This window comes from Trifolium pratense, linkage group LG1, assembly GCF_020283565.1.
Source record: "Trifolium pratense cultivar HEN17-A07 linkage group LG1, ARS_RC_1.1, whole genome shotgun sequence".
Taxonomy (NCBI): Eukaryota; Viridiplantae; Streptophyta; class Magnoliopsida; order Fabales; family Fabaceae; genus Trifolium; species Trifolium pratense.
In genome coordinates this window covers 4,107,083-4,127,361 of record NC_060059.1, presented here as the reverse complement: position 1 = coordinate 4,127,361, position 20,279 = coordinate 4,107,083, and the positions used below count along the sequence as shown (strand labels likewise).

Below are 20,279 nucleotides of genomic sequence, written 5' to 3'. Positions count from 1 at the left end.
AAATAGTTAATATTGATTAATAATGTAAAATTATTTTATACCGTCGATCCTATTAATTAAATCCAAAATGAAAATATTGATACTAGTATGAATATAAAATTTAGTAGCTACGAAGTACGACGAACTCGCTAAAAAATTAGTAAATGAAACATTTTATACGATACAATGTTATGTTACCAAAAAAAATTAATATTATAGTGTTGTTTGACTTTTTTTTTTTTTTTTTTTTGATAATCAGTGTTGTTTTCATTATTCAATCTTGAGAGTTGCAAGATTATATATTGAGAGACGACAATTTATTCAAAAAATATATTGAAGTGGAATATCCGAGATGGATTCTGATTTTAACAATGTTTTGGATAGTCTTCGTGATACAATTCCGACTTTTGACTGTAATAATTTTGCTAGCAAGGACAGTGTTTCTCCTAATGCTCAACATGTGTTTGGCGAGTGTCCTTTATGGTGAAATTATTCAAAACATGAAAGTAGATTTTGATATGACCACAAAACAAAAAACTGTTTTTGGGTGTTTGAAAGCAGCACATGCTCATGATTTTCTTCTAGCTATCCACATCGACGGGTTAGGCCAGCACATGTCCCCAATAGAGTATCCTTATATACCACCTCATGATCTCATTATTCCATGTTGACGAAGTTTGTCCAATTTATCGTAAGGCGTGCCTATATATTTTTCGGGAGCACGCAACTTATTTTAAGGAGCTCCAAAGATTCAAATACAACTAATTATGAATATTTTTATATATATATTTTTAAGTGTGCATAAATATTTGTGAAGAAAGAGGCACATGTGAACTTCTTGACTAACACACAAGAGAGAAGATCAACACTTCAGCGACATATATTTTGGTGCATGGATGAGCAGGAGGTAAACATGCTCGTGTGGAATTGATTGGAGTTTCTCCACTTATGAGACCGGGGACTAGATATTTTACTGTTGGACGGGTAACCCTGAAAGTCCTTCCAACAAAGTGGCAAAACATGAGAAAATGTGTTCTGACAACCAACATATTTTTATCCCATTTGTTTAGACACTTTTGACTTATTAACATGAATCTATGAGTTAAGAAAAGCTAACATTTAAGTTAAGAAATAACCGTAAAAAAAAGTACAATAAATAATTTTGCTTAAGTTTATCATATAGGAAAAAAAAATATCTAATCAATATTTATTATATATTTAGGATTAGGATAAATCGTGATAAGCTAACATTTTGTTGTCTCCGTGGACTCAACAAAGAATACCTAAATATAACTTAGCATAGTATAGATTTTGAAGGATAAAAAACCTCTCTCTCTCTCTCTCTCTCTAGGACTCACTCACTCTCAAAATACTTATAGTTGTTTCTTTCTTTACCAACAAATTAAGGAACTCACTGAAGAAACAACCATATAACTTCCCCCACCTCTTTTTGTTCCTTCTCAAACAACATCAACAACATAAAATAAAATTATAATCCCACTTTTCTTTTTTATTTACTTTTTTTTATTCTTCTTTTAATAAGAAACTGTTAATTATACAAAGCTGCAATTTTTACTCTTTCATCTTAACAGAATTGATTTCTGAAACCAACCCAATTCAGGAATCGAAAAACCCAGTTGCGGAAGAACAAAAAATCATGAAGATTCCAAGTTCTTCTTCTCTGGGTTTATTTCTAGGGTTTCTATTACTATCGTTGACGCCATCGTCAATGGCTAAATTCGTGGTGGAGAAGAATAGCTTGAGGGTTACTTCGCCGGATAGTATCAAAGGAACATACGATAGTGCGATTGGCAACTTTGGAATACCTCAATACGGTGGTAGCATGGCTGGTAACGTTGTGTTTCCTAAGGAAAATCAGAAGGGTTGTAAAGAGTTTGATGATTCTGGAATTTCCTTCAAATCTAAGCCTGGTGCTCTTCCCACAATCGTTTTGCTCGATCGTGGAAGTATGATTCTCAAACCAAGTTTTTGTTTTCTTGATTTTGGGGTAGCTTTTATTAATTTTGTTATTATGATTTTGAGATTTTTTAGTTGATTTGTTCTGCATGTTTGCTGAGCTAAAATTGGTTGATATTTAGTTAGTGATGATTTGTTATGACTTGTTTTTAATCTGCATGTTCATCTATTGTTTTTGCATTGTTAAGCGTTACTTGATTGTTTAATGTTCCAAGAAATCTATATGATAGATTTAGGCCTGTTTGGATTAGCTTATTTTTTAGCTTATACAAATAAATAATTTTTATGTATTATTTATAAGTTTGTCAAGGTAGTTTATGAAAAAACAGCTTATGAAGATACAATTTTAGTTAGTGACAACTAATAAACTAACATAAAAACTTATTTATTTGTATTAGCTATTTTTCATATGCTCAAAAATAAGCAAATCCAAACTGGCCCTTAGTCTTTAGATTTTTAAAGTGTTACTTTGTGTCCCTTTAGTTTGTTTGAATAGATTGGTTGTTTGAGATGGAATTTTGGGTTTTAGTTGATCATTTAATACTTATTTATGGACTGATAAATTGATGGTTTTATTTTGTTTGAATGGACTGATAAATTTAAAACTGGAGTTGCATGCTATACTTATGTGTTTTGTCAATTTGTTGAAGTCTTAAATTGTTTTTCTTTGTTGGGTTCTTATTGATGTTTATGTGTTTGTTGCAGATTGCTTCTTTGCTTTGAAGGTGTGGAATGCCCAGAAGGCTGGCGCTTCTGCTGTTCTTGTTGCGGATGATATTGAGGAAAAATTAATAACCATGGACACACCTGAAGAGGATGGATCATCTGCTAAATATATAGAGAACATAACAATACCATCGGCTCTCATTGAAAAGAGTTTTGGTGCAAAGTTAAAGAGTGCCATAAGTAGTGGGGAGATGGTCAATGTAAATCTTGATTGGAGAGAGGCCGTCCCCCACCCAGATGATCGTGTGGAGTATGAGCTGTGGACCAACAGCAATGATGAATGTGGAGTTAAATGCGATATGTTGATGGAATTTGTGAAGGATTTTAAGGGTGCTGCACAAATATTGGAGAAAGGTGGTTATACTCAGTTTACACCTCACTATATAACTTGGTACTGTCCTCAGGCATTCACGTTAAGCAAGCAGTGCAAGTCTCAGTGCATTAACCATGGAAGATATTGTGCTCCAGATCCTGAGCAAGATTTCAGCACTGGTTATGATGGGAAAGACGTGGTTATTGAAAACTTGAGGCAGTTGTGTGTTTTCAAGGTTGCAAATGAAACGAAAAAGCCTTGGGTGTGGTGGGACTATGTCACTGATTTTCAAATCAGGTGCCCTATGAAGGAGAAAAAATACAACAAGAAATGTGCAGATGCTGTTATTGAATCACTTGGCAAGTGAATCTTCATTGCTTTTGATATTTTTCTAAGGTGGTGGAACACAAATTCTCAATTATGATTATTCAATTTCTGCAGGTCTTGATATTAAAAAGATTGAAAGGTGCATGGGAGATCCAGATGCCGATTCCGAAAATTCTGTTTTGAAAGAAGAGCAAGATGCCCAAGTACTCCTTTATAACTTTCTTTTGTTTATTTTGTCGTTTAATCAATTCTACAAGATTGTTAATTGTTACTATATAGATATAGATTTTTAACAAACTAGATTTTGTAGGTTGGGAAGGGATCACGAGGTGATGTTACCATATTGCCTACTCTAGTTGTCAACAGTCGACAGTATCGAGGTTTGTACTATATGCTTCTCGGATAGATATTGATCCGGATTTTCAATTCTTAAAATATTATTCATTTTTCTTTTGACGGTAAAATATTATTCATTTTTGTTCTTGCAGGAAAATTGGAGAAAGGTGCTGTTATGAAAGCCATTTGTTCTGGTTTTGAAGAAACTACTGAGCCAGCTGTTTGTTTGAGCAGCGGTAAATGTTCACTATCTCTTAGTCATTGTGGGGGGATATTCTTTTTAGTTGCAATCCTAATTCTTTTTGATTGGCAAACCTTGTTAGATGTGGAGACAAATGAGTGCTTGTCGAACAATGGTGGTTGTTGGTTGGATAAAGGAGCTAACATAACTGCATGCAAGGTATTGTAATTCTGTGAAATAAGTATCTAATAACAGAGCATATCGAATTCCAGTTTTCAATATTCATGTTTATATATGTGGGTATTTTCTCAGGATACTTTCCGTGGACGAGTATGTGAATGCCCCTTAGTAGATGGTGTGCAGTTCAAAGGAGATGGTTATACGACATGCGAAGGTAAAATACATGGGCTTTACGTCTCAATTTGCATAAATTTCATCAAAACTTTATCTAACTCTGCATGCTACTTGTAATTGAAGAAATAAAGACAAAGACTGAATTGAGATGATTCATATTTGACATTGAAAGAGGGGTGTGTGTGTGTGTGTGTGTTAAGGGATTGATTATTTACTTGTTATCATCAGCTCTATAAGTTCATAATATTGAGGTACCTAATTGAAGCACTTGTGCAAGTGTTTACAAGAGCATATAAAATAGATCTTGATATTCCGATATGCCTGTTTTCAACATAGTTTCATTTGAAAAATGGGATGACCTCTTTGAAAAATGTGTATTCATAGTTTCATTTAACTAATTTATTCTTGGTTTACAGCTAGTGGACCAGGACGGTGCAAGATAAACAATGGAGGTTGTTGGCATGAAGCCCGCAATGGACATGCATTTTCTGCTTGTTCGGTTAGTTACTAAGTTTCTTGACACTCAACCAGCTTGTTTTGTATTCACTGAATCTTTAGTAATTGAAATTTTACTGGTCTCATAATTGAAACTGAATCATGACATAAATTCTCATACCTTCATGAACAGGATAACGGAGGGGTTAAATGCGAGTGTCCTGCAGGGTTTAAAGGTGACGGTGTTAAGAATTGTGAAGGTGAGATATTTGGATGCTACTTATTTTAATATTTTAATTATTTATTTATTTTTCCTTGAGTGAAACCCTTGAAATATTAAGGTTATCCAGAGAAGTAGGTATATACTTCCAAAATAGATTCCTGGATCTTGTTTTTTTTGGAAACAAATCTTGTTTTAATATATATTTTTGTTGATAAGTGGATATTCTCATTGTTTTACAAATACGTGTAAAATAGTAATGGGGTCCATGATTTATTGACTTGATTCAATTTGGATTACATTTTAGCTTATGAAAGCTTTTCAATTTAGATTGGTATTTGATTGTTACTAAAAAACCCTTAGTTTTTTGGTCACATGAAGAAAATTTAGCGAGGTTAACTATCATTCGTAATCAGTGTACAATATGTTTTTTTGCTTATATTTGTCCTGGGGGAGTATCATTTTTAGTTAAACTCCTAATGTGCAACATTTTCGTCTCAATCAAGACATAAGTAGAATACTAGAATAGAAATTACTTAAAATACCTTGTCCAAAAAATGGAAAGAGATATTTAAGAATGACTTAAAATACCGTACAATAGAACGACATATGGATGTCTTAGTAAATGAAATGTTGGCCTCTAGGTATACTATAGGTATATTATACTTGGATATATTATATTTTAACTATATCTCACCATTGAAATAATTAAACTAGTTATACTATTCCTTCAGCACAAATTTGCGACAATGATGATATCTGGGAAAATTTCATCTAACTATTACAAATGAACATCTGACATTTAACTCCTTTTTGCTCAATCCTTGCAGACATTGATGAATGCAAAGACAAGAAAGCTTGTCAGTGCCCTGAATGTAGCTGCAAGAATACCTGGGGCAGCTATAACTGCACTTGTAGTGGGGATCTTCTCTATATCAGGGACCATGATACCTGCATAAGTGAGTTACACACTATTTTTTCATACTCAACATTTGAATAAGCTTTTTTTTTTATATTCCCTTTTCTGTGTTCTGCAGGTAAAAGTGCCGCTAGTCAGGAAGGAAAGTCTGCTTGGGCTGCATTTTGGGTCATTATAATCGGCTTAGTTTTGGCTGCTTCAGGGGGATACCTTGTCTACAAATATAGAATAAGGGTAAGATTGGTTGCACTTCCAAGTTTGGTGACGTTATTTGACGCCTTTGTTTTTAAGTTTATAAAAGATTTATGGCATGCTATGAGATCCTTTGAATTCCATACCTGCTGAGGTTTTTGACAACTGACAAGTGTATCCAAGAAATTTTCATTTATTATTTTCTGCTTCTGTAGAAAAGCAAGAGTCATTTCTTTCTCAATTTACTTAGTATTTGATTGGCTAAAATTTAACTGTATTTTTCTTCTTGTTTTTGCAGTCATACATGGATTCTGAAATAAGGGCCATCATGGCACAGTATATGCCTTTGGATAGCCAAGGAGAAGTTGTAAATCATGTTAACGACGAAAGAGCATGAAAGTGAAAACTTGTCGGCCTGTTGGCAGAATCATTTGTTGAGACCTTGGTGTGGCATATACCTTGTACCTTTTTAACATTTCAGAATTCTGAGCATTGAATTTAATTAATAGACTGTATCATATGAACGATAAAAAGCTGAGAATTAGATAGATGTCCTGCGTTTATATTCGGAATGTAGCAAGTTGTATACTTGAAAGCACTGAATTTAGGGCAGACTTTTAAGTTATTTCAGTAGATATTTTAGGGTTTCTGTTTATGTGACATCTTGTTCCACTCTTGTGATTGTAACCTATTTTGCTTATAGTACAGGATTATGTTATCACTGTTCTCTTCCATTGATTTGTGGTGTGTTCTTTATTTCTTTTTTGTTGGCTGTGACAAATTTGTCCAAAAACTGATCTTGAGGAATTTTATTTGTGGCTGTTGCTACTTGAAAGAGGATTAAGGTAGTGACATTAAATAACCAACATGGTGTGACACAAATGATAGATATTTGGATCCTTAAATCATTTGGTCTAGAATTCGATTCTTGATTGATGCGTATGGAAAAACATATGTCGGGAGAGATTAACTCTATAATGGATCCCATTGGTTTACCCAAAAAAAGCTAGTGAGATTGGGATGCATTGTGGAATTAGTCATCTATCCTTCATCATGTATAGAGATCAATGTTTAACAGCAATGCTGACAGATCTATTTTAATGTATACTTTGGCAAGTATGACCAAACTTTAAGAAATCCATTTCAAGGTTAATATTTATATTCACTTATGATTGAATCAATGTCAAGTTTTCCCAAATTCAATAATGACCATAACTTGGAAGTACAAACTAAATTTGGAATCTTTGAAGTATACAACAAGGTAGGATATCAACGACTCTAGAAGCCAGGTGAAACAAAAGTTCAATAATCAGAAAACCATTAAGGAGTGGATAAATGAACTGATAATTATTTCTTATGGTTCAAAAATACAAGAGGTTATACTTCTTTAGGATTAAATGCAGCTAATAAATACCTATGAACAGAACAGAAACAACATAAAATGCCAAATAGGGCATGCAGCTTCAGCTCTTAAACTGTTTTATCCTATTTTCTTATGTTCTCTATGGTAGTTTGGTTGGGAAAATTAATGTCAAGGTTTAGACCAATGTTCATTCCATTGTAAGCAATGGGAGCATACATCCAGTGATCATCAGAGCTCAGAAGCTGTTAATTTGAAATCAAAATATAAACAATCTTGAGTTAGTTTCAATATTTCGAAAATATTATAATATGGAATTCTTTTTGCACTGAATTCATAGTAAAGGATTAAGGAGGATCCTTATGTTTTTACCTTAATCTGGACCTGTAAAAACTTCACATATTGCACAGCTTCCTCAAGCATGGTGCTGATATCAACCTAAAAATTCATGAGGAAAACAATATATTTTTAGCATCTTGACCATTTGTTTAACAATACTTGAAATGTCATTGAGAAAGCTCTCTACCTTGGTTCCATTAGGGACTAGGCTTTGTAAGATTTTCAACCTTTCATTTATTCTTTCTCTTCTTTTCTGCATTATACAAAATGAAAATCTCTTTAGATCTCACAGCACTTTGGTTTGGACAACATTTCAAGATCATAATGTTATTAGCAATGATATTTTGAGGAATTGCACTTACTTTTGCATAGACACCTTGTGGATCAGTGGCAGAACTTTTATCACATCTTGTTTTTCCCTTTAACTTCAGAGCTGCTGAATCATTTTGGTTCAAGATTGAAGACCCTCCTGCCTTAACCTTTTGTGAAGCATTGAAGTCATCATCTTCTGAACTCAAATTCTGTTCCTGAAGATCAGTACTTTCGTCCTCTTCGGTGTTGCTTATGAACTCAGATTTTGGTTTCTTCCTAGATTTAACATTTTTCTTATTCTTTTGTACCTATTGAATCATTCAATCAAAATTATCAAATCATGACGCGAACTAGACAAAAGCAGAAAGTGATGATTTACTCATTTCTGTCTTAAATATAAGAAAAAAGATACACGTATTTGATCCAAATTTAAACAAAATACTAAAATGCATGTACCTTTTTTTTCTTATATTTAAGACTCTCAGAGCGAATAATTAAAAAAATAAAATAAGATTTGTGTTATCATACCTTTATAGAACTCCTAGATCTTTTTCCTGACTTTTCCAGGTTGTTGCTAATACCCTCTTTCGTTGATTCCGAAACCTCTTGACCAAACTCTTCATCAGTGTTTTCAGTTATCTGTTGGCTATCATTCCCTTGAATACTATAAGTGCTAAAATTGACATTCTCCATGGATATGTAGCCAATGTTAGCTCCTTGATCATTCAAACATATGTTACCACCATTTATAGTATTAGGAGATATATTGCTAGTAGCAGAAATGAAGTTACTTTCTTGTAAAAAACTCAAAAAATCAGTGTTACTACTATTATTATCATAATTTTGAGGAAAATGTGAACTGTTATTCATGCTCACTATTGTGGAGTCATGTATAGGCCATAATGTAGATGGAGTTTCAAAATTGAAATTTCCATAATGATGCTGAGGAATTTGGCTGTTATTAAGTAACTGGCCCATAAAATCAGCTTCTTCAGCTGTGTAAAATCCACTAAGAGAACTCCATTCTTCACAACTTTGTTCAGAAGGATCCATTTTTTGAAGAACTTAGTTTGGTTTGTATTCTTTGTCAATTGTGATTGTTGAAAAAGCTTCACTTGTCAATACACTATTTATAGCTAACAAAAAAGTAGAAATAATGTACCACTACATATTGACTTCATTCTTATAAAAAAATCCCAATTCATAATTGCCAATAATTAGCATATGACCAAGTCCTATACTACTTTTTATAAGAGTATTTAATAAGCACAAGTCCATGATGGACCGCTTATAATTTACTTTCTTCGTTTGATATTATTTGTCCACCTAGATTATCGTCAGCTGAGAAAATGTCATTATCTAAATCGACCTGATCCGTATTTTTCAAAAACTTGGCAAGTAATTCCATGTCACGGGATTTGAATTTTTAGCATCGAAGAGTTTGGTTTGTGACATTTACATTACCTACATTAGGCATATTTTGTTTAAGTTCAATCTGTTCATGATTTTTCTTTTTTGACGAACTTGTTCATGATTATCGAGTACTACTTCAAACTCGGCCGAATTAGCTAATTTTTGCTTAAAAGGATGTGTCCATTCATCATAAGTATTTGCAAAGGGAGAGCCAGAGACCTCATATCATGGTTTCGCCCAACAATATCTTCACGAATCACCGGTATCAAACTTATTGTCTAAGATGTCTCTTAGTATTTGCAAATTGTTCAAAGTCAAAATTAAAGGTATAATATTTTTTTTGAAGTTTCGATATCTGATCCAATGACGAACTCAAAAAACATCTTTTTAAGACTTTTCCTAGGAATCACATTTTGCACAACACCCAAATTAACATCAACATATGAACATGGTTGTAAAAAACATAATTATTAGTCTCAAACAAATATGTTAAAACCCTATGCACACACATTTGCAAGATCTGAAATTTGCTCCCACACGGATGAGATAATATTTGAGAATGAGAATTACACCTGTCAATTGGTAGACCAACGTGGGGTTGCACATAAAAAATGATATGATATATGCAAAGTGTTGTTAGATAGATAAAATGAATATGACGCATGGAACAGGACGGCTTTGTTGAGATCGTGGTGAAGAGTCTGAGTTGAAATTCTAAAACTCGTTTACAAGGTTGAAATGAAAACTAGACAGACAGACACCAGACAACATTATCATCTTACTGTGTTCTTGTCTCTTAAAAACAATGAAACACCACCACTCCTTCGATTAAGCGTGTTACGGTATCAGACAATTGTCGATGTCTGATATTAATAAAATGCGACATTGATAAATATAGTTACATTAAATTATGTCATTCATGTCTGACCACGTTAAAATGTGACATTGACACATTAATTTACATTATTTTTTAAAATTATTATCGTTGTCAACTTGTTAGTACGTGTGCTTCATGTATTAAAAACCTACGACTTCGGCTTTAAGCCCTCTTTGTAATAAAAAACAAAAACTACGACTAAGATATTTGAATTTCTCCTAAAACGAATGGTTCAAGAGAATCTGTATTTGATTCAATATTTTTTTGCCAAATTTTACTTAACTCACGGCCAAAATCTGAATGATCGAAGCCCCTCCCATAGAAACGAGAAGGCTATTAAAAAAAACCTACTACATGCATACATTCTCTTCATGATTTCAACTCTTTTTTCAGATCTAGATTTTGAAACCATTACGTGGATGGTTATGATACAAGTTCATCACTGGTCTAATTTTTTTTTTTATGGTAAGCATGGCAATAGTCCAGATATGCATTAGTAGGCTGGAAAAATCAGGCAAAATTAATTAATAATTTATATATGAACATTAATTCTGACTTATAACAATATATTTATATGGGTTATGCTAACCGGTGCCTCCGGGACACTGGTTAAGAAAACCAAAAAAAGAAATTTTTAAATTGAAAATAATACTTTTTAGACTTTCCAAGCGTTGACTGCACAAAGTTCAATGTCATATTACTATATTTGTTTCCTTAAACAGTGCCCGAGGGCACTCTTTAGCATTTTCCTATTTATATTTTTTGACAAAAGAAAAAACAATATATTTATATTTTATGTTGGTGGAATTGGGATATATGCTCTCAATCGACAAAATATTCTTTCTGACTCTAATTAACTTAATTATTTATTACTTATAAGATTTTTTTGTTTTTATGAATTTGTTTACGTGTATACTATACAGAATATTATTCCTTTCTGTAAGATCTTTCTAACACTAAAATATATTAAAAGGTTCAGCGTTACAAGCCTTTACACGAATTACTTATTTTTTTTGAAGACTTTACACGAATTACTTAGAGATTAGAGGAGAGAAAAGTACTTATTTCATACATAGCCTAAGTATAAATATTTTTACAACTGTCGAAAACGAAATTTACATTTTTCCTATATTAAAATTCTTCTCATTCCATTTTTCCTATATTAAAAATGAATTTAGTTTAATTTTAGTGGATTATCACTTCATCTAAGACAAAAAAATATATATATAAAAGATTTTATAATCTCCTCCCTTACATTCTCTTTCTTCCTCTCCCCTCCACTAAAATCATGCACTTCACCTCACTTCTTTTTAACCAAAACCAAACATGCATTGTTCCCGACTAAACTCTTGGCCTAGACCAGATTCAATACCCCGTTCATCAACCTAATATGACATATATTAACCTCACCTTACGACCTAACAAAATATATCTCATTTATCTTAAGTTTATACTGACTTTTTTTTTTGGACAAAAGTTTATATTGACTTAGATGTATTACTGTGTGCACGGTTACACCCCCCTACTGCCCTACATTGCCGTCATCTTCACCTAAGATTTTGGCCTCTACATTTGTTCACGGAGCATCTAAAATACATTAGGGTGAGTTCATTTATCCTTTATGGGTAAACTTTTAATTCTATTAAGAAAAAAATTATAAAAAATAATATATTTAATCGATATAAAAAAGAATAAAAATTATATAAAAGAGGACAAAACTCAAAAATCATTTTGTCAAAGATAATTAATAATATTGATATGTATTTTGGGTGAGAAAGATATGTGACAATGTGAAAAGAAAAATGCAACGTTGTTCAGAGTTTAAACTATATAGTGGTGAACAGATATATTTGAATCTCTTACCAATGTGATTCAAATTTTAATTTCTAATCAGTGCATATGTTGTTAGTAGAGATCAACTCTTTCAATGACTTTTAATTATTTTGAAGGATTAATTTTTGCGATTGTGATTGTTAGAACAAATATATTTTTTATTTATTTTTGAGTCCGTAGCCGAAGTGATGACAAACCATCTAAAATTCAAACTCAAACACACAACTGTGTGGTATTAGGTTTAAACCCAAAAAGATTATTCGACTTAAATTTTTTGCCTTTAACGGAGAAACTCAATTTTATCATGTTTAAAAAATTGTTAAGGGTGATCCTTTGTATATCACAATCAACTATACCCCATTATAAACAATGAAATAAATAAATAATGAAAAAAAATTGAGTAAAGAAGAAATTGTATTTAGTTTCACCATGCCATTTGTTTCAAGATTGTTCCCGTTTTTTTTTTACAAAATGCTCCAAGATTGTTCTTAAACCCTTATAATATAAATTATATAATTTTTCTTATTAATTTTCATGTCCAATTTGTAGCAAAAATTAAACTTGAGATGGTTGCATTGGAAAGAATTTTATTTAAATCAATGATATGTTAATTGTAGATGAAGTACTCAAGTATTAGAATTAACTTCTTGGCTGCTCAAAATTAAAATGAGGCTTGTTTGATTAAGCTTTCAAACAAAGACCAATCATTGTCGCAACGCATGACTGACACCATCGAAAATCGAACTTTAACGCTTTGTAGATCCTAGAGTGTTCTAGGATTGACCTTACAACCACAGGACCATGAGACTTGATTAGTTGGACAGCTTCCTCAAGCATTGTGCTAATATCAACCTAACATTTCACAAACAAAGCTTCAGAATTTGACCACCTTGATCAATTATTGAGTAATAGTTCAATTGCTATTAAAAAAGCTACCTTGGTTCCATTTGGGACAAGGGTTTGTAAGATTCTCAACCTTTCATTTATTCTTTCTCTTCTCCTCTGCACAACAAAAGAGGAAAGACAAGATTGTTAGACCTATTTGAATTGACTTATTTGAACTTTACTATTGACATAAATATTCGCGAGACTGTTTAGAAGAACTTATGAAAACTACTCATGTCTCATGACTTAGTTTCATAAACTCTCTGATATAACTTATCGAAACATGTTATAGTTTATATGTAAAAAATTTAACAATTTTTTTTAATGTAGAAATAACTTATAGATAAGCACTTATATGATAAGTTTTTATGCTATAAACACTTAATTAAATTGTTTATCAAAACAAAGCCAATGCAGGGACATACTCTAGCATAAATGCTTTGTGCATCAGTGGCAGGACCATTTGTTGCTCTTGATTTTTTACATAAATTAGGTGCTTCAGGTTTTTTTGGGTTTAGACTTGGAGATGTTCTTCCATTTAGCTCCACATAAGCATTTGAGTCAACCTTAGAAAAACAGTTGCTGAACCCATGCCACTGTATGCCATTTTCATTGTTGTTCATATAAGCAGATTTTGGAACTTTCTAACATTCCTCATGTTTTCTGAGACCTACATAACAAAATCATGATCACTATCTCACACAAAAAAACAACATAAATATTTTGAAGATAACTGCAATTGCAATTTAAAACCATCAGCGCTAGGTTATGAAGTACGGACATGACATGGACCACACTTATATAAAAGTAAACATTTTTTTTTTTTTTACAAAGAAGTAAACAAAATATTTGATAAATAATATCTTTTTTTTACTTAAAGCATTAAAGTACTAATATCTTTTCAGTGGATTTTTTTTTTTAATAAAATCAAATAATCGTTCCTTAACAGTTAACACTATATATATATAAGTAACACGTATCACAAAACAATTTTGGTCGTAGAAGTAGAACACAACTAAAGCACTGTATTTTGAGAATTAGATTGATAATCTTAATCCTGTGGCGATCTGTGCAAATCAATGGTACGATCCTCCTCTTTGACTCTCGAATAATTTAATTTATTGTTTTTGAATTGGAATTAGTTGTTGGGTTTGTCTGGACAAGCCAAAATCTGAAATTTGATTTTTTGATTTTTGATTTTTGTTGGATTTTGCTAGAAATAGTTTTTTGGAATTAGTTGTTAAACTGAAGATGAAGATTTCCCGAAACAAGGTGTCTGGTAGAGTTGATAATGGATCGACACGAGCAAGAGTGAAGAAGAAGGTGCTTAAAGGCAGCAATAGCATACCAAAGGAACATCATCAAATCACACTTCCACTTCAACTTGATGAGACCAATGGTTAGTAACTTAGTTAGTACTTTATCATTACTCATTTATTTATTTATTTATTGCACTCAGACATATTTAAATTGCTCGCTCAATATTCATTCTTTGTTGGATTGGATTGAGTGTAATGGACTCCTAATTTCATCAAGTTTATAAATCACCTAACATTGTCATTGTTGTGATACAAAGGGAACTGTGAACTATGTGCTTAATATCATTTCCAAAACACTAGATTTTGACAACCACTTTCAATTTGCTGCCGTCTGCAAGAATTGGAGAGCTTTTCATAAAATTTACTGGACAAATTTTTTGGCATCCCAACAACCACTACTTGTTCAACTTTCGTTTCATAATAAGGGATCATTTTGCTTTGTTACCATACCAGCCCAAAAAGTTTATTGCTCAACCATGGCCAACTTCCTCTTCCACTCTGTGTTTGTTACGTCTTCTAGTGGATATTTTATCATGGCGAGCTCCAATAATTCATTTTCGCTAATCGATCCATTCACAAGAATAAACAAGGTAACCAATATTTGTACCTTTGAATATTGTGATATACATTTCGCGAGCGATAAGCATGCCTTGCTTGCTTTTGACAAATGCTCTGAGGAATTTGTCTTAGTGGTTTTATGCAAACGCCGTTTGTATGTCTATCAATCTCGAAATTGTGGTTGGGTTAGTTATTCAACGATGAAAAATGGAGAGCAAGTTACTGACTTTGTGGTTTTGCATAATATAATATATGTTGTCACAAACAAGGTCAACATAGGGGTTCTCAGCCTGAACTCTGCAAATATTAAATTTATAAAACTGAAGAGTACTCCGAGGTTAAGATGGCGCTTAGAGCTTAAGTTGGTCAATTGTGATGAGCAACTATTATTGGTTGAAATATGCGGCGATTTAGTACTTAAAGTGTACAAGATAGACTTTTCAACCATGGATTATGTTGAACTGAAAACTTTGGGCGACATTGCATTGTTTTATACTGTGAATGGACACTGTTATGCATCGAGCAACCCGAGCAGGTGGGGATACGAGAGCAACTCCGTGTATGTCATGGCTTCTTTCTATCCAGAATGTCGTGTGTATTCAGGGGATGATAGTGAATTACATAGAAAATTACAGAAGTACATTACGATTCCAGTTCCTCTTGGAATACGTACCTTCCCGGCTGATTGGTATTTTAGACATATAAAATATGAGATAGATTATTCTCTAGTTGAGTAACTTATATATTTCCAATGCAATTATTTATATAATATTTCAATGTGAGAATTACAGTATGTTTGTAATAATTTTTTAAATTATAATATTAAATTAGTTTCATAGATTTTGAATGATTTTTTATATATATAAATTTACAATGCTGGTATAGTACTTTAGGCGGAGAATTTAATATTTATCACGTTTCATAAGTATTATCATAAAACAAAATTAGTTGACGTGTAGGCTCATTCAGTTGATAAAAAAGTTAATTCATATTTCACAAGAATTTAAGGAAACTTTGCCTTTGTATATTTCACGTTTCAAGTATGAATGGTTTATAGTTCACCAACAAAGTGGGATGTTACTATATATCTTGAATTTGGAAGGAGGTTCATTCATGGCACTAAGAAAAATACCATAAGATATGAGGTTTTTTCTTACTAAGCGAATAGATATATGTTCCTGTATTTCAATTCATAACATACACTTAACAATTTTGTATCAGTAATGTAAATGTAATGCATTATTAAGAACTCGAGTTGAGGATATGGAGAAAATGGAGGAGTGTGAGCCTTCATTGACCAACCTATATATCATGTAATGAATAACGTTTAGCAAAAAAGTAGAGATTGCCTACTCTAGTGGTCAACAGTCGACAGTACGTATCGATCGAGGTTTGTACTATTACTATATGCTTCTCGATCGGATATATAGCAATGATATTAAATTCCATAAGATTAGTCAATGATATGTAAATTGCAGATGAAGGACTCAAGTATTAGAATTAACTCTTCTTGGCTGCTCAAAATTAAAATGAGGCTTGTTTGATTAAGCTTTCAAACAAAGACCAATCATTGTCTCAACCCATGACCGACACCATCAAAAATCGAATTTGAACGCTTTGTAGATCCTAGAGTGTTCTAGGATTGACCTTACAACCACCGGACCATGAGACTTGATTAATCGGCAAGTCTCTAATAACTTTACACTAATGTCTTTATGACACATGTTAGCAGCACGACTCTTAAACTAAATATCATAAAACAAGAGTCTATGCTATGAAATGTTACATTACATCCTCTTTAATTGCTATGCTATCATGATCACATAATTATCTTCTTTTAATTAAAGCTGAGATCTAATCCAATGTTAATTCCATTATAAGCAATTGGAGCATACATCCACATATCTTCAGAGCTCAGAACCTGTTTCATTCAAATAAGAAAAAAATGAATTAAACTTTATCTTTTGCATATAAGAAATTGAAAACTTAATATTATATGTGGATAGATTAGAGAATAAGAAAGGTTCTGAAATTGTTACCTTAATTTGAAGTTGCAAAAACTTCACATATTGGACAGCTTCCTCAAGCATTGTGCTAATATCAACCTACATTTCACAAACAAAGCTTCAGAATTTGACCACCTTGATCAATTATTGAGTAATTGTTCAATTGCTATTAAAAAAGCTACCTTGGTTCCATTTGGGACAAGGGTTTGTAAGATTCTCAACCTTTCATTTATTCTTTCTCTTCTCCTCTGCACAACAAAAGAGGAAAGACAAGATTGTTAGGCCTATTTGAATTGACTTATTTGAACTTTACTATTGACATAAATATTCGCGAGACTGTTTAGAAGAGCTTATGAAAACTACTCATGTCTCATGACTTAGTTTCATAAACTCTCTGATATAACTTATCGAAACATGTTATAGTTTATATGTAAAAAATTTAACAATTTTTTTTAATGTAGAAATAACTTATAGATAAGCACTTATATGATAAGTTTTTATGCTATAAACACTTAATTAAATTGTTTATCAAAACAAAGCCAATACCGGGACATACTCTAGCATAAATGCTTTGTGCATCAGTGGCAGGACCATTTGTTGCTCTTGATTTTTTACATAAATTAGGTGCTTCAGGTTTTTTTGGGCTTAGACTTGGAGATGTTCTTCCATTTAGCTCCACATAAGCATTTGAGTCAACCTTAGAAAAACAGTTGCTGAACCCGTGCCACTGTATGCCATTTTCATTGTTGTTCGTATAAGCAGATTTTGGACACTTTCTAACATTCCTCATGTTTTCTGAGACCTGCACAATAAAATCATGATCACTATCTCACACAAATAAACAACATAAATAATCTGAAGTATAACTGCAACTGCTATTTAAAACCATCAGCGCTAGGCTATGGCTATGAAGTAAGTACGGACACAAACACGCACACTGGACATGACATGGATACTGACACATCGACACTGATAATAATTTAAGAAAATGATATATCAAGTATAATCATAAGTGTTAGTGTCGTGTCGGTGTTGTGTCGACATGGGACACGGCTAATCTGAGGAGTGTCCGTACTTCATAGGCGCTAGCTAACAAGCAGGAGACTTTTAATTTGGTATTATTATTGTACCTCTATTGAGCTCCTAAATCTTTTTGCAGAGTTCTCTATGTTTTGGCTACTATCCTCTTCTGAAGGAGGTTCAGAAACCATCATCATTTCATGATCATGCTCCATCTTAGCCTGCAAATTGTTCTTAGCATGAACCAGCTCTAAAACTGACCCTTTATCAATGCATTCATAATTTACCTGTTTGCTTAAACTATCATCTAAATATTGTGGACTAAATTTGGCATCTTCCAAGGAAAAAAACATAGACAATGAATCAATGCTTGTTGCCAAATCACATGTGTTGGTAGAAAAGATATTAGCAGTTTTATCAGTGCTAGTGCTACTCCCTTGGGAAAAACACATAAAGTTAGCATTTGAAACATTTGAAGGAAAATATGATGATGGCATGTCAAAATTGGTATTTGTATTATCACAAAGGAACTGAGTCATGAAATCAGCTTCCTCAGCTGTGTACTGTCCACTAAGAGAATCCCATTCTTCAAAAATCAGTTGGGCAGGTTCCATTTTTTTTTTTATAAATAAAATATTTTGATTTGAAACCTATGAGAATTGAGAGCACTCTTGTTTTGTTTCAATGTTTTAATGATATGAAAAAAGTAGGAACATTAATAATGTATTTATACACAACAATATAAGGTAAATGCCAAAATGGAATTGGATTCACCTAGAGAAAAAGATCCCATTCATAATTGCCAACAATTAATTGGGAACAAACGAGTCCAAGTCTATGGTGTACAAGTGAGACAAGTGTTTCATCATGCACAAGTTTATTTTCACCATTAGATCAATAATTTCCATCGTGGGATCAAATGAGAAGTAATGTGACATATTAATCCAATGACGAGACTTATTGATCCAATGATAAAAACAAGTTTGTGATCTGAAAGACTTGTTTCACTTGTGCGTCAAACAAAACAAAGCCAACAAACAAAGTATTATTATAAATTAGAGGACTCATCTCAAGGTATTGATTTTCATTAAAATAATATTGTAATAGTCCTTGAATGAGGCTTAACATTCCCATTTCAAGTGAGAAATAAGCACAATCATCAATTAACATTGCAAAATTAGAATGATGTATGTGAGACTTGGTAGTAGTAGTAGTAGTAGTAAGTGGAATATTTAGACATGGTTTTGGAAAATGACATGAGGAGGCTAAAGAAAAGAAGAGCTTTTGAGTTTACATTCTAACAAGAGTCCCACATCGGTTGAGAGGTGGTCTGACTAAGTGTTTAAGAGTCCCACATCGGTTGAGAGATGGCCTGACTAAGTGTTTATATACTAGAGGCAATCCTCACCTTACAAGTCGGTTTTGTAAGGATGAGTTAGGCCCGATATTTATTTCTAAGAAACAAGTTATTTTATTTGAATATATATGACAATGACATTATTGTTGTTGGACAACTGTAGACAAGTATCCAACTAAGCCGGCAGGGGCACGACTTTGGAAATGAATTTCCAGTTTGGCATATTTTAATTTCCTGACCGTTATTGCTACTATTTTTATATCACGTGGCTTTTAAAGAAATATTTATATTAGATTTTTTTATTTTTTTTTTACAAAATTTATATGCAAAATAGAGTACATTTTCATTTTTATGATAATCATTTGTTAATCTCATAGACCATATAGCTTAGATGGGAATTAAATAGTTTCCGTGAACTTAATTCGGTTAGTAGGGACATCGTATTTATATGCAGAGTTATAGTTTGAACTTCGAACACTCTATTTATTCACCTTAAAAATAAAATTATAATCATTGGACTAGTTGACAAAAAGACAATTGGTATCGATATTTGAAATACCAAATAAGAATGAGTGTGAACGTTTGTATCCAAATATATAAAAGACAAATAATATAAATCTATTTTCGTCAAAAAAAAAATAGGAGAATGTTAACTTGTGCCCTTAAGGGCACATGTTAAGAAGCTAAATGTGGAAAACATTTATTGAAATTGTGGTGTATTCAATTATCTAATCATTAAATTCTTTGTATCATTAAATGCTATATTTCTATTTTTAGGTAGCTTAACATGTGCCCTAAGGGCACAAGTTAACATAACCCAAAAAAATATAAATCTATATAATGTTGATGCTTCCTTGTTGTTGTTAGTTTGTGTATTTGTCTATTTGATATGTTTTACTATCATTAAATGTTAACTTTCTTTTGATTTTGAATTTAGGAAAATAATTATAAACAAATGTCAGTAATTAGTTTGTTAGGGGAGAAGAAAATGTTAGTACTAAATATTGATTGAACCTTAGACATCCTGCATTGAACTCCTTC

The 20,279-nt window shown here is 32.3% G+C and overlaps 4 protein-coding genes across 5 annotated transcripts; 2 read left to right on the top strand and 2 right to left on the bottom strand.

The window, feature by feature from the left end:
* Nucleotides 1-1,215: 1,215 nt before the first annotated feature.
* On the top strand, nucleotides 1,216-6,697 carry LOC123881893 (vacuolar-sorting receptor 1-like). The gene is made up of 12 exons (XM_045930652.1): nucleotides 1,216-1,946; nucleotides 2,662-3,354; nucleotides 3,437-3,525; nucleotides 3,633-3,702; nucleotides 3,811-3,894; nucleotides 3,982-4,058; nucleotides 4,152-4,233; nucleotides 4,610-4,692; nucleotides 4,822-4,888; nucleotides 5,679-5,807; nucleotides 5,886-6,001; nucleotides 6,258-6,697. The coding sequence occupies exons 1-12, from the start codon at nucleotides 1,637-1,639 to the stop codon at nucleotides 6,354-6,356; spliced, it is 1,899 nt and encodes a 632-aa protein (XP_045786608.1). The 5' UTR covers nucleotides 1,216-1,636; the 3' UTR covers nucleotides 6,357-6,697.
* A 653-nt stretch (nucleotides 6,698-7,350) lies between these two features.
* On the bottom strand, nucleotides 7,351-9,023 carry LOC123881885 (transcription factor bHLH84-like). Its single transcript, XM_045930642.1, has 5 exons — nucleotides 8,499-9,023; nucleotides 8,021-8,278; nucleotides 7,846-7,911; nucleotides 7,692-7,757; nucleotides 7,351-7,564 (listed from the first exon to the last, which is right to left on the bottom strand). The coding sequence occupies exons 1-5, from the start codon at nucleotides 9,021-9,023 to the stop codon at nucleotides 7,445-7,447; spliced, it is 1,035 nt and encodes a 344-aa protein (XP_045786598.1). The 3' UTR covers nucleotides 7,351-7,444.
* Nucleotides 9,024-13,976: 4,953 nt separating this feature from the next.
* On the top strand, nucleotides 13,977-15,658 carry LOC123881870. Of its 2 annotated transcripts, none has more exons than XM_045930624.1 (3): nucleotides 13,977-14,060; nucleotides 14,196-14,377; nucleotides 14,555-15,658. In XM_045930624.1, the coding sequence occupies exons 2-3, from the start codon at nucleotides 14,366-14,368 to the stop codon at nucleotides 15,590-15,592; spliced, it is 1,050 nt and encodes a 349-aa protein (XP_045786580.1). In that variant the 5' UTR covers nucleotides 13,977-14,060; nucleotides 14,196-14,365; the 3' UTR covers nucleotides 15,593-15,658. The 2 variants fall into 2 exon arrangements, with proteins under 2 accessions (XP_045786580.1, XP_045786587.1); XM_045930631.1 differs by having other exon boundaries at nucleotides 13,978-14,060; nucleotides 14,251-14,377.
* A 670-nt stretch (nucleotides 15,659-16,328) lies between these two features.
* On the bottom strand, nucleotides 16,329-18,495 carry LOC123881860 (transcription factor bHLH84-like). Its single transcript, XM_045930613.1, has 5 exons — nucleotides 17,992-18,495; nucleotides 17,418-17,663; nucleotides 17,044-17,109; nucleotides 16,895-16,960; nucleotides 16,329-16,776 (listed from the first exon to the last, which is right to left on the bottom strand). Exons 1-5 carry the CDS (start codon nucleotides 18,493-18,495, stop codon nucleotides 16,693-16,695), a joined length of 966 nt encoding a protein of 321 aa, XP_045786569.1. The 3' UTR covers nucleotides 16,329-16,692.
* Nucleotides 18,496-20,279: the final 1,784 nt, after the last annotated feature.

Excerpts from the sequence above, each read along its gene's own strand:
- LOC123881893 (XM_045930652.1), top strand. The coding sequence starts at position 1,637 with ATGAAGATTCCAAGTTCTTCTTCTCTGGGTTTATTTCTAGGGTTTCTA. Across the intron at positions 3,526-3,632 it reads AAGAAGAGCAAGATGCCCAA|GTTGGGAAGGGATCACGAGG; the intron begins GTACTCCTTTAT and ends TAGATTTTGTAG. Across the intron at positions 6,002-6,257 it reads TCTACAAATATAGAATAAGG|TCATACATGGATTCTGAAAT; the intron begins GTAAGATTGGTT and ends TTGTTTTTGCAG.
- LOC123881885 (XM_045930642.1), bottom strand. The coding sequence starts at position 9,023 with ATGGATCCTTCTGAACAAAGTTGTGAAGAATGGAGTTCTCTTAGTGGA. Across the intron at positions 7,912-8,020 it reads CACAAGGTGTCTATGCAAAA|AAAAGAAGAGAAAGAATAAA; the intron begins GTAAGTGCAATT and ends TGTATAATGCAG. Across the intron at positions 7,565-7,691 it reads TTTTACAGGTCCAGATTAAG|CTTCTGAGCTCTGATGATCA; the intron begins GTAAAAACATAA and ends TCAAATTAACAG.
- LOC123881860 (XM_045930613.1), bottom strand. The coding sequence starts at position 18,495 with ATGGAACCTGCCCAACTGATTTTTGAAGAATGGGATTCTCTTAGTGGA. Across the intron at positions 17,110-17,417 it reads CACAAAGCATTTATGCTAGA|AGGAGAAGAGAAAGAATAAA; the intron begins GTATGTCCCGGT and ends TTTGTTGTGCAG. Across the intron at positions 16,961-17,043 it reads TTGTCCCAAATGGAACCAAG|GTTGATATTAGCACAATGCT; the intron begins GTAGCTTTTTTA and ends TGTGAAATGTAG.